Genomic DNA, 13,193 nt, shown 5'->3' on the forward strand with positions numbered 1-13,193 from the left:
TGATTTCGGCCAAATTCGGATAGATGAGAAAGTCAGGTGACCTGGGGGACATGGGATGTAAGCGTAGATAGGTAAGAGGGCTTAGGGTCGGTCAGCTTACAGATCAAATTTGTTCGTCTTTCAGCTTAGCAACTTTTAGTTAATGCGCATATTTTGCCTTGGTATGTATTCGTAAAAAGTAAGCTAGATTTGATATTGCTTGTAAAGTATTAGAAAGCTGATCATTTTATTTCTGTGAGGCGGAAAGTTATTACATGTGGCAGTGCGACAGGACCCAGCGATCTTATCCGTATAAAGTAAAACAGAGTTTTGAATTGTGACAAGGATGCAAATCCACTATCTGACTAGGTTAAACCACAGAGAATAGACTAGCCTTTAGAGGGTAAACGGTGGCAATTCTTCAAGTGACATCAGATGATGGTCGGAAGCTGAGTCTAGAGTTGGAGGGTTTTTTCATGGCTGAAACTCTAAGGCTGAGTCAACGTTTGATCCCATTGCCAAGAGCTAAGCAGCGATTCTTACATGTAATGTCAGAAAAGAATTGAGACGGAGACAATGACCTATAACAAAGTCGCTAATTAGTGTGAACGACCAGGCAACAGTAAACAAAAAAATCCCTCGTTCTCCACCTGAACCAGAAAACCGGAGGAGAAAATTCGACGAACGAAGAATCTAGACTTATTTGGGTTTAAGGTGATGGGACCCGAACACGGGACCCATACCAAGCTTGTTAATATCCCACAATTCCCTTGGAATTCTTTCTCCTGGTAATCCTCCAGTTATATGCTTCATCTCTTGCATGCGCCTCTTATATGCAGTAATACCGGCTCTTTGACGCACCCAATTGCTGCAAGTTGCCGATTTCTGCTTCGGCCAAGTCGTGATATTCCTTAAGCCACTCATCTGATTCGCCCTCAGATCAGTCCCTTCTCGGGGTTCTCTTAAGGTGTTCAGCTGCAAGCTAATCACTCTTCCCGACTTGATTTCGCAAATCCCCGGGGACGTGTACTCCGTTCTCACCGCAACGATAACGATACCCTAGTCTCTGTGCTTGGACAATCCCGGCCCTCTTCCTCCAAGGCCCTTTAAGAGCTTCAAAATCGAAGCCGACGGCCTTGTCCATTTTTTTATAACTTCGATTTCGACCAATTGATCTCGACTTTCTCACCATGGACGTCGATTTGTAACAACGCCGTCCTCTGGGATCCTTTTTTATCGCATTTCAGCGCTGCCGCGTTTTGCTTTGACCTTTTCCACTGGTCTTCACACTCAACATTCTGATTCCTAAGCCATAATCAACATCATCGTCATCATGGCCCCCAACCTCTTTATCTGCCTCCGCACCCTCTGCTGCCCTATGTACTGGTTCCAGCGCGGCGACCGCATCCATCCCGATAAAAATCGCGAACAACATTGGGAAACTCCCGTCCCTGGAACATACAAGTTCCTCCCTGGGCAAGGCTGGCACCTTATTCGCCGTGACGGGCACGAAGATGAAAAAATCCCCGCAGCCCTCGTCTACTGCCGCGTCCTACACCGGTACATGTTCGAGTCCGAGCTTGAAGAGCGTTCGCGCTTCGTCATGGCCCCATTGCACAAGGGCGGTCGGCCTGAAAAGCTCCGCTTCTTCCTTCTTGATGACGGCGTTCACTGGGTTGCTGGCTGGGATGCTAAAGGTCGGTTCATTCCCGGCCCGTATCCTAAGTGGCGCCTGGATGACGATGGTGAGACTATGCACCGTGGTGTCTCGCCGCCTACTAGTGCGGATGTTTCTCGCTGCAACAGTATTGTTGTGAGCAAGATTGAGTAGATCCGGAATTTTTTTTATGATCTCGCCTTTATGTTTTATATTTACCGGCAATGATTAGCGCTTGTTATGGTTGGGAAGCGTTTAGCGTGATTCGGTTACAAAAGTGTTTTGAATATTGCGGGAGGACTGGGTTTTGGGTGTTTCTTTCGCTTTATGTCTTTTTCTCTGGTCCTGGATACATGAGACTTGGGTTGTTTTCGGTTGGGATGATCTGTGACGGCGCGCGAGTTTGAAGGTGCGCGTTCGTGAATTCATTGGAGCTTCCATAAGCTTACTATGATGATCCGATAATTCTCGCAGGATTTCATATCATCTCATCAATGACAATTGTAATCATATTCTTACAACTTACCCTGAATAGTACGTGACCAAAAGTAATTGGCTCGCTTCTCTTCACTGTTAAAACATCGAATGTACTACAAAGTCCCGAAATATGTACATGTAAATGTGGTGCAATTCCACTTTACCTTTGAATCTACACTGGTACGGACAGGTACTATCATATTCCTCACAGTTTCGAATCCGGTCTACTAAGCAACTTCTGCAATCCATTTCGCACCTTATCCTCCATACCACCATTCCCCACTCGCATCGTCTCCCGCAATACAAAAACATGAATATAAGTCCCCACCATCTTCACATCCTCTTCTCCCTTCCGAAACACTCCAATCTCCCACGTCACACTAGACGATCCCAACTTAGCAACCCGCAGTCCAACCTCTAGAATATCGGGAAATGCAACAGAAGCAAAGAAGTCTGCGTGTGTTGAGACGATAAGACCGATCTGCTCAGCCCCAACTGCTAGGTTGGATGGATGGCCCTGCTGGCTCTTGGGGGTGGGGTTGTTCACGCTAAAGGGATTCATGCCGCAGGCCTCAATCAGGTAAGAATTGGCGATGGTGTCGAAAAGGGCTGTGTAGACTGTGTTGTTGAGATGAGCGTACATGTCATTGTCGAACCTGGGTGGTTCTAGATTAACTTTTGCTGCTTTTTTGGTTGTGACTTAGGTTGTCATTACCATCTTGTTTGGTGGACTTGGTGATAGCCGTAGTCGCTGCGCACGCGGCGTTTCTTGGCTTCGTAGTCAGAAGTGGCCATGGCTGTATGTGTGTGGAGTTTTGGTCTGATGAGAGGAAGAACGATAGTATGAAACACTGTCCAGCGGAGCGAGAGGTGATATGCGATCGTCTTGTCTCCGCGGCATTGATGGACCGAGGTACAACGAGATTAGGTAAGCAAAGTCAGTATTTCGCCTGAAAATTCAAAAGATAAAATGAAAATAACAAGCAGACATCATAAATCCAATAAATCTAATATAAAAGAACATCGATATCAGAATATATAAAATTTGAAGTATTTGAATTCAGTTCCTGGTTACGTGGGGGTTTGGTCTCCACATTGTTTTCTTATCGTTAATCTCAACTTAAATCTCAAAATCTCTTTTTTTCCCAAACTTTCCCCGCCAACTTTCTTTCAGGAGCCACGTCGCTCGTTTCCCTCCTGGCTCCCTCTCCACGTATTACCGCCTATCTTCTCCGGCGAGGAAAGCTTCCTCTGCCCCCTCCGCCCGTCATGGCTCTTGTCAATTTCGAAGTCAAGCCTGACCCCGTTCAACCGCCCCCCGACGTCTGCATCACCCCTTGCGATCCATGGCCAGCACCATACTATCTAGAAGGCGGACTTCGCCGCGTCAAGCCCTACCACTATACCTACAACACCAATTGCAAGGAGAGATGGCGCGGTCGTACACTGGAGGATATCTTCACTTCGGAGTTCCGTGACCGGAGACCAGACTATTATGTATGAACCCTCGAGGCAACGATGCACAATGATATACTAACATATACCAGCGATGGGCACTCGACCAAGGTCTTGTCGCCGTGAATGGCAAGCCCGCCGCCCGCAATACCGTCATTAAGAACGGCCAGGTCATCTCGCACACCTGCCACCGCCACGAACCCCCCGTCTCGGCGCAACCAGTCGGCATCATCCACGAAAGCGACGACCTTATCGTAATCGACAAGCCTGCAGGAATCCCTGTTCATGCAGCCGGCCGATACCACTTCAATTCCGTCGTCGAGATCCTCCGCGCAGAGCGCGGCCAAGGCTGGCTTCCACGGCCCTGCAACCGTCTCGACCGCCTCACATCAGGCGTGATGTTCATCGGCAAGGACGCCAAGGGCGCAGAACGAATGGCAACAAAGCTAAAGGAACGCTCCGTGCAAAAGGAATACGTCGCTCGAGTCAAGGGCAAGTTCCCAGACGGCGTCATAGTCTGCGACCAGCCCATCATGCAAGTTAGTCCTAAACTGGGACTGAACCGTGTGCGCGCTACAGGCAAAACAGCCACCACCAAGTTCCGCCGTCTGGCATACTATCCCCCCGCATCGGAACTCCCCACTGCGCCGGATTCCAACGGTGACGAGATTCCCGCTCTGGCTAATGAATCAGAGGGATACAGTATCGTTCACTGCTTCCCGCTTACGGGCCGCACACACCAGATCCGAGTCCACCTCCAGTTCTTGGGACATCCTATCTCCAACGATCCCATTTACTCCAACCGCCGCGTGTTCGGGCCCGAACTGGCTAAGAACGAGTCGCACGGTCAGCGTGATGATGAGATTATGGAACGGTTGAACCGAATGGGCAAGACCGAGTTGCCTGATACGGTTTCCTACCGCCACCACTTCATGGCTTCGCCGGATGTACCCCCGGATACCGACCCGGCTATTCTGGCGCAGCTCTTGGAGCGCGAGCAGAAGGCTGCTGCGGAAGATTATAGCGTTCGCAAGGGTGAGCGGTTGTCTGGTGCGCTTTGCGAGGTCTGTGATACGGAGTTGTATTCTGATCCCGGTCCCCATGAGCTTGGTATTTTCTTGCATGCCGTTGCATATGCGGATCGCGAAGGTGACTGGTCGTATCGGAGTGCGATGCCTAGTTGGGGACTGCCGCCGTTTGGTCTGGGAGGTCCTCGTGAAGTTCCCGACTGGGTCCCTGCTGCTGAGGGCGAGGAGATTATCATTGGGCATGGAACTGTTCCGCCTGAGATTGGTGTTGATGATGACGGAAAGGTTGCTGAGGGAACTGAAATCCCCACCGGGCCTGTTCTGCTTGAGGGTGTTGGGGTTGTGAATATGTCGTCCCTGAATCGGGCAGATAATGGGGCTCCTCCCACTGGGGCTGAGTTGGCTTCTCCTGCAGCGCTATAGTGGGTCATGTTCTTTTGTTGCATTTTGTCTTGTCTTATGATACCATATCGTTGATTGAAGTCGAGGTGATGGACATACAGCATAGAGTAGGTGTTACATTGCATATTGCTTTAAAGTACATAGAATTTGATGCCTTTTATGATTACCTGACTCGTACCTTTCTAGAATATCAAATGATATAATTCGCTGGCAATTTCTAGCTCCAATTTATCCTCCAGGTATGCCAAAATCTATACAAAATTCAATGCTATCTCCACCCAATGCACCATCCCATACCATACGCCGTGTACCGATGTGATGAATCCCAACGCAAATCAAAAGCAAAAACATAAACAAAAACAAACACAAAAGGAAGAAAGTGAAGAATGAAAAATTTCTCACAATATCCACATCGGACTCTCACACTGTCCCAAAAGTCGCACTTTTTCATCGATCCTCCACAACATCGACCCAGAAGTAACACCCGGTGAAGGTCGGCCACTAAGCCCATAGTCAGAGACCTTACAAGTCCCAGCCTCGTCAAAGCGATACTGCGTGCACCTTTCTTTTTGGGCACAAATCTCCGCACACTCAAAATGTGTAAACGGAGTCTTATCCTCGCCTTCTTTCAGGACCTCCTGCGGAGCAGAGTTCTCCCAGTTCTCTCTCACATCAACAAGAGTTGGACGGACAAGTAGACGAAACACATCACTATACAAGGGATAGGAAGGATTTCCCTAAAAAAAAACCCGTAAGCAACGACCAAAACCACCATAAAGACAGATACTCACATCCGCATGCCACTCGCTCTCAAACTCGAACATCCGCCCAATATCCACGGGTGTCATATGATGAAACGTAACAGGCGGATAACACCACTGAACCTTCCCGAAAGCCTCATTAATCGCATCCTGTTCCCAAACAGAATGCCCCGTAACATGAGGCCACGCCCACGTAAGCTGGATCCCAATAGCCTTAAGCGCCATTCCCATAATACAATCACCAGCCCAATGCCGATTCGTCTTCTCATGCCACTCATCCATATGAAGCAGGTACTCATCCGCAAGCGCATGCATCGCCGGATTCGAAAGTATAATGCCTGACCCCCCGTGCGCGAATACGTCTTCCCCAATCTGCATCTGGTTGCCCAGGTAGAGCTTTTCGGTTGGATCAAGCTGCGCAAGCCAGGCTACCAGGGTAGGCCAGATTGGGTAGGTGTCTGCTTCGAGGATGACGTACCATTTCGCGGTTGGGTTGGAGTTTCGTGCTTCGACGGCCATGGGGAGGAATTTCCATTTGTCGAGTTTCCAGCCTGGGTTCTGGATCATTCCTGCGGCGCTGTTGGCGACTTTGGTTACATCTTCGGAGCTGAGGCCTGCACGGCCTTGGTACTTGGCGCGGTTGTAGAGAGCGAAGTCTAGGTTTTCGAGGAGGGTGTATGTTGTGTTGCGGAAGACGTCGTGGGTGTGGAGGCCAGATATTTCTTCTTCGTAGTCGGAGACTATTAGTTTGTTTGGGATGCAGCGGAGAGTTGTATTGATGTGGACGGGGACTTTGTCTTGGGCTTCTGTTATGCCGGTTTTTAGGATGACGAGGATGTCTTCGATGCCGGGGAGTGGGCGGCACGAGGCGGATGTGGGGTTGGAGTCAGCTGGGTTGAAGTCTGTGATGTTGGATTTGATGTCGAGATTGGTGTTGGCGTTGGTGTTAGTTGTTTGATTGGATGGTGTTGTGGATGGTTCGGTGACTATTACTGGGGTATACAATCCCTGGCCGGAGTGTCGGAGGTGCAGGAATAGGAATATTATGACTGCCCCGGCAAGGAGAGGCAGCCAGCGCGAGTACCGGGCGGGGAAGGTGAGCATTGTAGGGATGAAAGGATAGAAAGACTATATTGATCCCTCCATGTTCGAGAGGATGAAACGAACGTGAGGGAAGGCTGGGGGGTTAAGTATCAGCTTTCCCTAGGTGGACCTTAGGGGCTTGTTTCTGGGGCTTGTTTCTTGTTTGGGGATGACATTGGCCAGATCGTCGTGTTCCACTTTTTTTTCCTTGGAAGAATGACGGAGCAAACTTGGGAGTACAAGCTGGTCGGTTTCGAAAAACAACTTGCAGATCGGAATTACAACTGTCATTGTGTTTCCTTCGGAGTCACATAGTCTTTGCTCTTCTCTTAAGTGCTACAGAGTCCCGCATCAAGGACCCCTGACGAGGTGGGTCTGGCGATCATTTAACCCTGCACGGACAAAGAATTCAAGACTCCAAGAACCCCGTGGGCTGTGCATTTAAGTATAGGTTTGAAGAGATTGGAGTTTAGGAGTAAAAAGTATGAGGTTAAATCAAGCCACATCTTGGCTGCGTAGCCGATCATTGCCATCTACAAAGGTATCATAATCATAGCTGTAACGGTACGGGTACATTTTACACGCAGCAGTTTGCATGCCCAGAAGAGAATTTTTGAATTTTTGTTTGTCATTTCAGAACAAGTTTCTCTCGCTCTATCGCCCAGCACTCTGACCAAGCGCGAGCCGCACATGGCATGGCATGCACAATCCTTGAAATTCGTTATCGCCAGAGAGATATCACGACCGTACAAAAACCCTCTGCTCCTGCGAATATCCCCTAAAACATAATGAAACAGAACTTTTTGGGGTTCATTCCATTTAAGCCTCAGTGGTGACACGGCCCTTGGCGTTGGTGACCTTGACACCGAGAGCCTTGGCCTTGGCGATGATGTCAACACGCTTGCGGGAAGAGACGGCGTGGCCGATCCTATAGACTGGGTTAGCGGGTGATTCATTCGAGCAGTCGGACTAGTTGTGCTGTGGCGGTCGTGCCATTCAACCATGGCCGCGTAGGTGGACGTACTCAGCAGCGAAGGTGCGGTTGTGCATCAGGAGGAGCTCAACATCCTTGGGGTTGTGGACGAGGAAAGCCTTGTGGCCGGAGGGCATCATGTGACGGGTCTTCTTGTTGGAACCGTAACCGATCTGAATTGTTTATTAGTCTTGGTTTCTAGCATCCTGGACAAAGGGGTCGTACGGAGGGCATAGCAATCTGGCCCTTGAAACGGCGGCGGACGCAGTTATCAATACCCTTGGGCTTGCGCCACGAAGCGCCAACACGCATGAACCGGTCACTCTGGTGACGGGTGAAGCGGTTGGTACCTATTTCATCCAGTCAGTCCTTCCATTCTGAATCGGTAGTCGTTGAATCCCTTGTGGTTGTGGTTGTATCGCTCTCCGACCGTGACAAATTGGCGTAAAAAAGTCAAAATCAAAATCAAGATCTCCCCTCATGTCGTTTCAAATGCCCTTCTCTTTCTCGTCTATGATTTCGATTTCGATTTCGATTCCTTACGTCGTCGGGTCGAAGGGCGATCCTATCCAGGCCATGGGATTCGCAGGGTCGAAGATCGGGTGAACATACGCTTCTTAACGATGGGGATGTGCTTCTTAGCGGCGACCATCTGTAGGGAGAAAATTGTCAGAATGCTGAAGTTGTCGATCGAACGGACGTGACTCACTTTGTCGGTGTTGCTGGGTCTCGCCGGGCGTTGAGAGTTGTCGAGTCGGAACGAAGTCAATCTCGAAAACTTCCAAGCAGAGCGGCGTGGGCGACCCACACTAGTGTGATTTGGGCGACCTAAGCGAAATAGGTGGGATTATGTCAGCGTAGGGTTGGCTGACACATAGCCCTGCCAAGATTGCCTAATTGGGAAAACTCATGTATATATCGACGATCTTCGGATTAATTGATTAGTTCTAAGCTGAATTAAAGAATATGGTTCTCAAATTATTGACTGTTGGTTTTAAATATGACTCAGGCACATATTTTCTAGTCAAAAGTGATGTAATGTTATGTACGGCTGACCATGTTCCTCTCTATACAGTCTACGGAGTACTTCATCTGAATCTCCTATGCTCATATTGAATGTCGCAGTTCGTTACCAGATTTCAATTATGTATATCAAGTAGCTCCTTTCCTGTGGTCTTCCTTCGCACGTTCGAAGAAAAGCATGTGCAGTGACTCGTAAGAGCGCTCATGGAACCTTAAGATGGAACTAGAATAGAATGATAATCAATCGCTGTACCTAGGAAAAACAAAGCCTCGACTATCTCTTTTCGATCTGTATTTTCCAAGGCTGTTTTTACTTGTTCCAGAATGGAATCCGATGTTTTGCAGCTCAAGTTGTCTAGTATATCAACTGTCACCACCCTAGACCTTGGGCACATCCCCTACCTATCATTCTATCATCTATTGCCACTGAACCCCCATCCTCTCCCCATCCTTCTCCCCGCTCCTCAACATCTGCTCCAGAACCTCCAAATCAGCCAACGCCTCCTCGGGTGACTGCCTCTTCGCAACAGGCCTGCCATTCCCAATAGCCAGCGCAAACTCGGCAACCTCAGGAACAACCCCCTTCCCATCAAACTCAATAACATGATCCTTCCCATCAACAGTAACTCCATCAAAATGCAATCTCACCATGCCCTTTTCACAAGCAAACTCAAACACGTTATCATTAAACGGAGAGCCCCACGACAGAGACACGACGCCCGTAGCACCAGACCCGGTCTTCACAACCGCATCCACCGTATCAACATCAGGCAGATATGTCTGCTGTAGCTGTGTATGCGCAGAGACAGTGGTGATCTTCTCTTCTGGTCCGAGAATCAGTCGGAGACCGGCTACCATGTGAACACCGCCGTCTAGGAGAAATCCTCCTTGGTGCTGGGGTGTTCTGCGCCAGGCGGTTACTGATATGCTTAGTATGGGATTCAATATAGAAGATTATGTATCCAGGTCAGAATTTGAGTTCGTGACGTACAGTAGTACTTGTTATCCTGCATGATAAGGCTATGCACGTTGACTCTGAAATTGCGTACTGGTCCCAGTTGCCGGACTTGTTCCGCTGCAAAGAGGAACTTTGTTAGGTATCGGTAGTTCTCGCCTACGGCCCAGAACACCTGGTTCGTGTCGATGTTCTTCTGGTACCATGATAGAAGCTCGCGGGCGGTTGTGACGTCCTTAGCGATAGGTTTTTCGGAAAGAACGTGCTTGCCTGCGAGGAGAGCTTGGCGGATGAATTCTGGTTGGACTAGGATTGGAAGACTGCACACGGTTTGTTAGACTTTGATTTTCCGAGGCTTTGCTTGGGTAGATCTTGGTTGCGTACGCGATGATTACCATGCTGATATCTGAGCGAGCTAGGAGATCTGTGTAGGAATGTCCTGGGTCGGAATCCTCGGAGTAAAGATCGACACTGTTTGTGGTGCTGGCGAGATCTTGTGCTGATTTGAGGGACCGTGAGTAGATGGCTTTGAGGGTTAGGTTTTGGACTTCTTTTACAGCGGGCTATATATATTGATGAGGATGTTTAGTTTGTATAATAGGTCAGTGGGTTGGAGTCCCTGTCTCATACCAAGTGTTGCTCCTTAGCAAAGTTGCCTATATAGACCATCAGCTTCTGTTATCGTTCATTTGTACTTAAAGATTCGGCTCGGCACCTGGGGGTTCACTTACCACTGCCAATGATAGCTACACCGATAGCCATGGTTTAGTCCGTTTGAAGTATAGTTGAGAAAAAAAAATTAGGGAAGAAAGAGGATGACAAGGGAAGTTAGGTGTAACTCCGTGGATGGGTGTCAATGTGAAAACCAGTCAAATCCTTGCTGGAATGGCATACAGAAGCATGCAGACTGTAAGTGGGGTTCTTCAGTCCGGAGCCACCGACTTCCAAACGTGGGAAGGTCCAACCCTCATTTCGCCTCCACAAGCTTGGCTTCGCCCTTTTCGGTCCGATTTCTATGCTAACTGCCAGATGCCGTTGAGTCTAAGGGCTTGAGATGATCATGTCGTTTCAAATCTTACTTTATTTCTGCTGGATGTGCATGATGCAATGTTAAGCACTAATGCGAGATGTTTCCTATAAACATTGCCCTCAATACTGAAACTTCACTTCAAATGACTAATACTAATAGCAAGAGAAGTAAGTTCTCCTGGCCAGCACCAAACAATCCAAATCCAAATCCAAAGCGCCCCCAGCATAAAAAAAACACAATGCAAATATGGGAATCGAAGCCTACCACAATGGAGGAAGAAAAAAGCGCAGTATCCAAACCAAACACCGTCCCCGGCGCAGCTCATCATGAACTCATCATGAACCTTGAACTTGATCCAAGCCGCCAACCTAACAGAAAAAAAAAATCATAGCAATCGTTATAATCAGGTATCACGAATTAACCAACGCTTTTAACCTATCCACCCTCGCCATGGATTTCTCCAATTTGTCCAATCGACTCCGTTTCTCAATATCTCGACGCTCGAGTATGGCAACTCGTTCTTCGAGCTTTGCCCGCGCTTTTCGCTCTTGCGCGACCATTTCGTTTGCTTGGCTGAAAAGCTGTACTGTTAGCTCTTCTAGCTCATTGCTGGCAAGAGAGAGCTGGGACTCGGCTGCTTTGCGGAGACTTTGTTCGCGTGACAATGCGTCTTGAAGCTCGGCGTTGTCGCTGTTTGCTGGGGATGATTGTTGGAGGGGGTTGGGTGGGATCGAGGTTGGGGTTGCTGGTAGGGGTGTTGTAGTGGTTGCGGAGGCGCTGGTTGTTGAGCTCCCGCGGCGGTAAGGGAGAAGGGAGGTGAGTGTTGAGAGGCGGCTGTGGTATGTTGTTGGTTGGGAGAAAGCGTCTGGTTTTGTTTGGGTTGGTGAGAGAGTTGATTTGTTGGTATGGGAGGAGGTTGGTGGAGAGGTGCTATTTCGGGGTGTGTCGTAGGAAGTTCTGTGGGAGGTTTGGGATTTGCGTAGACGTGCAATCTCGTCTTCATAGTCGGCGAGTTTGTTTGCTGTAGGAAAGAGTCGGTCAGCAGGCGTTTGAAGTTCTCAAATTTCAGAACTTTTCTTTCGGTATGAGGATTCTTTGCTGGATAGGAGCTTGTTTTTTTTTTACACTATTGTTTCCCTGTAGTATAGGCTTGGGGTTTATTTTGTTACTCACCATCTAAGGCAACACGATGGGTCAAGTCCTGAATCTGCCCCTCTAACTCCTGGATCCGGAGTTGAGCCTCGGAAGGATCAAATGAGTCGCCATATCCACATGCTGGACAGTGGCTATTTGTGACTGTAGCGACAGCCTTCATAGTAGATGTTCCGACAAGAGTGGCGGTCGCGACTGTGGTGGTCGTAGCAGACATGACAGCATGGGGAAACCCCGAGGTCGTTTTTTAAGTGGAGTCGAACTGGGGTGTAACGATGAGGGGAAACCGAGCGGAATTCCAGAGTTGCAGTCCTCAAGTGACAAGTAAATAGGAACTAAGTGAGCTCTGGAATGCTCCGAGCCTTGGATCCTTTAGTACATGAAACGAGGAAACAAATGAAAGTCCGAAAACCTTTGAAGGGGTTCAATTTACTCCATACTGCGCCACCGAATTTTTATCTTCGGCCGTGTCTCATGTTGTAATTATTTTTATTATCTTTAATTTGAATCTCTTACGACAGATCTAGATCTATATCTTTACCAATATCTCTTTCTATATGATCTATCTTGTTTGCCTACTCCCGATGACATCGTTGTACATGGCCCCGCCCCCATGTCATCATGACCACATGTACCAACCTCGTGGTCGATGAACTTGCCCTGAGTAATACCAGAGGGTAACCCCTGGAGGCTGGTATCCCGTATACTATTTATATCACCCTTACCGCTAACTGGCTTCTTCATCCCTTGGGCGCCTATAGGGGTAAAGTGGCGCAGGAACGATCCCATGGTACTCCGTAGAAAGCTTCAAATTTTCATTTCCATATCCTAGAACCTGTACTCGATTCCTTTCGAACAATACGGAGTACTTGAAACGTTGAAAATGCAGGGAAAGTATTGTGGGATCCACTTAAAGCGGTCAGACGTGTACCCTATACTGCCTCGGTGGGGTGCATAACATCTGGTTACCACATCTCTATATCTTTTCTAAGGAGCAGAATCATTGTCAATGAAGACTGAATTTCATTCTATACGGAACGGAACACCCTGAGATCACAAGCACGTGCAGAGAGGAGATGACCAGGTCAAATGCGGCCTTGAGTGGAGAGGAATTGAGGAGAAAAGAAGACCTGAAAGAATATCGGAGATTCATTGTCATCGAGGGCTCAAGGGTGAGGTTATGAGAATGCTCATGGCGACTACTTCGTCTCTCATAGA

At 48.5% G+C, this 13,193-nt stretch overlaps 7 protein-coding genes across 7 annotated transcripts; 2 read left to right on the forward strand and 5 right to left on the reverse strand.

The window, feature by feature from the left end:
* Window positions 1-1,312: 1,312 nt before the first annotated feature.
* N7520_007813 (uncharacterized protein) lies at window positions 1,313-1,810 on the forward strand (the record flags this gene model as incomplete). The annotated part of the gene is made up of 1 exon (XM_057141747.1): window positions 1,313-1,810. The coding sequence occupies one exon, from the start codon at window positions 1,313-1,315 to the stop codon at window positions 1,808-1,810; it is 498 nt and encodes a 165-aa protein (XP_056995753.1).
* Window positions 1,811-2,318: 508 nt separating this feature from the next.
* On the reverse strand, window positions 2,319-2,908 carry N7520_007814 (acyl-CoA thioesterase; the record flags this gene model as incomplete). The annotated part of the gene is made up of 2 exons (XM_057141748.1): window positions 2,319-2,769; window positions 2,829-2,908. The coding sequence occupies 2 exons, from the start codon at window positions 2,906-2,908 to the stop codon at window positions 2,319-2,321; spliced, it is 531 nt and encodes a 176-aa protein (XP_056995754.1).
* Window positions 2,909-3,289: 381 nt separating this feature from the next.
* Window positions 3,290-5,019, forward strand: N7520_007815 (pseudouridine synthase family protein; the record flags this gene model as incomplete). Its single annotated transcript, XM_057141749.1, has 2 exons — window positions 3,290-3,610; window positions 3,661-5,019. Coding segments are annotated over 2 exons (1,680 nt in total), but the record flags the coding sequence as incomplete, so codon positions are not given.
* A 377-nt stretch (window positions 5,020-5,396) lies between these two features.
* Window positions 5,397-6,863, reverse strand: N7520_007816 (uncharacterized protein; the record flags this gene model as incomplete). The annotated part of the gene is made up of 2 exons (XM_057141750.1): window positions 5,397-5,735; window positions 5,790-6,863. 2 exons carry the CDS (start codon window positions 6,861-6,863, stop codon window positions 5,397-5,399), a joined length of 1,413 nt encoding a protein of 470 aa, XP_056995756.1.
* Window positions 6,864-7,661: 798 nt separating this feature from the next.
* N7520_007817 (60S ribosomal protein eL32) lies at window positions 7,662-8,467 on the reverse strand (the record flags this gene model as incomplete). The annotated part of the gene is made up of 4 exons (XM_057141751.1): window positions 7,662-7,770; window positions 7,867-7,988; window positions 8,041-8,165; window positions 8,428-8,467. 4 exons carry the CDS (start codon window positions 8,465-8,467, stop codon window positions 7,662-7,664), a joined length of 396 nt encoding a protein of 131 aa, XP_056995757.1.
* An 861-nt stretch (window positions 8,468-9,328) lies between these two features.
* Window positions 9,329-10,555, reverse strand: N7520_007818 (Gfo/Idh/MocA family protein; the record flags this gene model as incomplete). Its single annotated transcript, XM_057141752.1, has 6 exons — window positions 9,329-9,370; window positions 9,418-9,758; window positions 9,830-10,113; window positions 10,178-10,356; window positions 10,424-10,449; window positions 10,525-10,555. The coding sequence occupies 6 exons, from the start codon at window positions 10,553-10,555 to the stop codon at window positions 9,329-9,331; spliced, it is 903 nt and encodes a 300-aa protein (XP_056995758.1).
* Window positions 10,556-11,233: 678 nt separating this feature from the next.
* Window positions 11,234-12,192, reverse strand: N7520_007819 (uncharacterized protein; the record flags this gene model as incomplete). The annotated part of the gene is made up of 2 exons (XM_057141753.1): window positions 11,234-11,844; window positions 11,997-12,192. The coding sequence occupies 2 exons, from the start codon at window positions 12,190-12,192 to the stop codon at window positions 11,234-11,236; spliced, it is 807 nt and encodes a 268-aa protein (XP_056995759.1).
* Between the last annotated feature and the right edge of the window lie 1,001 nt (window positions 12,193-13,193).

This window comes from Penicillium odoratum (genome assembly GCF_028828045.1).
Source record: "Penicillium odoratum strain IBT 22623 chromosome Unknown utg000005l_segment0_segment0, whole genome shotgun sequence".
Classification (NCBI taxonomy): Eukaryota; Fungi; Ascomycota; class Eurotiomycetes; order Eurotiales; family Aspergillaceae; genus Penicillium; species Penicillium odoratum.